The 2,197-nt window shown below is 50.0% G+C and overlaps 1 protein-coding gene across 1 annotated transcript; it reads right to left on the reverse strand.

The window, feature by feature from the left end:
- Positions 1–441: 441 nt before the first annotated feature.
- LOC308512036 (alpha-enolase-like) lies at positions 442–1,791 on the reverse strand (the record flags this gene model as incomplete). Its single annotated transcript, XM_081081837.1, is given in 3 exon segments — positions 442–926; positions 929–1,350; positions 1,646–1,791. Coding segments are annotated over 3 exon segments (1,053 nt in total).
- Between the last annotated feature and the right edge of the window lie 406 nt (positions 1,792–2,197).

A 2,197-nucleotide genomic window follows, 5' to 3' on the forward strand; every position in this document is an offset into this window, starting at 1 on the left:
TGTACTTGCCAGATTGCCAGGTCCCTCTAATGGGCAGAGACCTTTTAGTCAAAATGGGAGCAGCATTCCATCAGAAGTGGAATGGTTTACATGTCTAGATCTAAAAGATGCCTTTTTCTGCCTTCAGCTGGCACCCTCCAGTCAGTCCCTGTTTGCCTTCGAGTGGGAAAACCCAACCACAGAGGCTAAGGAACAGTTCACCTGGACCAGACTGCCACAAGTGTTCAAGAACTCTCTGACTCTTGTTAGTGGAGCACTAGCATCAGATTTGTCCAAATTTCCAGGATAGGACGTGGGGTGCGTTCTACTCCAATATGTAGACAACCTCCTACTGGCTAGCTCCACTCGAATTCAGTGTTGGGAAGGAACACGAACCCTTCTAAGACTCTTTCCAGCCACCGCCCCCGCCCCCCCCCCCCCCCCCCAAGGACACTGAAGACTTTACTTTGCACATAGGAGGCAGTTGCACGACTTCTCGCTCATGGCCTTGACAATCTGCTTCGGGTTTGGCACTGTGAGGTTGTCCCCCACCACCTGGATCTCCATGCTAGCAGTGAACTTGCACCACGCTTCCCAGTCGTCCTGGTCGAAGGGGTCTTCAATAGACACTACTGGGTAGTTCTTGATGAAGGACTTGTACAGGTTGGCCAGATCGTCGTGGGTGATGTACCTGTTGGGGTCATCGGGTGACTTGAAGTCCAGGTCATACTTCCCAGACTTGAAGAACTTGGAGGCAGCCACGTCCATGCTGATGACCACCTTATCGGTGTAGCCGGCTTTCCCGATGGCATTCTTTAACAGCTCCAGGGCTTCCTTATTCTCCAGGATGTTGGGAGCAAAGCCACCTTCCTCCCCCTCGTTGGTGGCGTCTTTCCCATACTTCTCCTTGATGACGTTCTTCAGGGTGTAGTAAATCTCTGCCCCATGCGCATGGCTTCCCTGAAGTTGGCGGTGCCTATGGGGAGGATCATGAACTCCTGCATGGCCAACTTGTTGCCAGCGTGAGAACCACCGTTGATGACATTCAAAGCCAGAACTGGCAGGACGACCCTGGTGTTGCCAGCCAGGTCAGCAAAGCGGCAGTACAGGGGCACCCCTTTCTCAACAGCCCCAGCCTTGCAGAATGCCAGGGACACTCCTAGTATGGCGTTGGCGCTGAATTTAGACTTATTTTCCGTCCCGTCCATCTCAATAATCAGCTTGTCGATCTTCTGCTCCACCACGCTCAGCTTCTTGCTAACCAGTGCAGGTGCAATAGTTTTATTGATGTGCACAACAGCCTTGGAGACACCCTTCCCCAGATAGTGCGTCTTGTCATTGTCCCGAAGCTCTAGAGCAGCAGTTCTCAACCTGTGGGTCGTGCCCCCTTTGGGGGTCGAATGATCCTTTCACAGGGGTTGCCTAAGACCATCGGAAAACACATATATAATTACATATTGTTTTTGTGATTAATCACTATGCTTTAATTATGTTCAATTTGTAACAATGAAAATACATCCTGCATATCAGATATTTACATTACGATTCATAACAGTAGCAAAATTACAGTTATGAAGTAGCAACGAAAATGATTTTATGGTTGGGGGTCACCACAACATGAGGAGCTGTATTAAAGGGTCGCGGCATTAGGAAGGTTGAGAACCACTGCTCTAGAGCCTCGTAGATACCAGTTGAGGCACCACTGGGCACAGCAGCTCTGAAGAGACCTTTTGCGGTGTAGAGATGCACCTCAACAGTGGGGTTCCCACAAGAGTCGAAGAGCTCTCTGGCGTGCACCTTCGGAATAGACATGGTGAATATCTAGCCGCCGGATGTCGCCCGAGAAAGAAGGGAGCTGCAGACACACAGGGTGAACGCTTAGTCACAATGTGTGGTGCTGCGAGGACTCCCTTCTAAGACTCTTAACTGAAACAGGTTACTGGGTGTCCAAAAGGAAGGCTCAAATCTGTCAGAGGGAGGTCAATTACCTAGGTTTCCGAATTACCCAAAGGAAACGAAGGCTAGGGACAGAAAGAAAACAGGCAGTATGTGCCATACCAGTCCCAGTACCTGGCAACAGATTCAGGAATTCCTAGGGGCTGTAGGGCTCTGTCGAATTTGGATCCCAGGATTCCCAAATCTAGCTAAGCCCCTCTATGAAGTCTTAAAAGGAGAGGAAAAGGCACCCATTAACTGGAGTCCTAAATAGGAAAAAGCC

The sequence above is a fragment of the Myotis nattereri genome (assembly GCF_964212035.1).
Source record: "Myotis nattereri genome assembly, chromosome: 2".
NCBI lineage: Eukaryota > Metazoa > Chordata > Mammalia > Chiroptera > Vespertilionidae > Myotis > Myotis nattereri.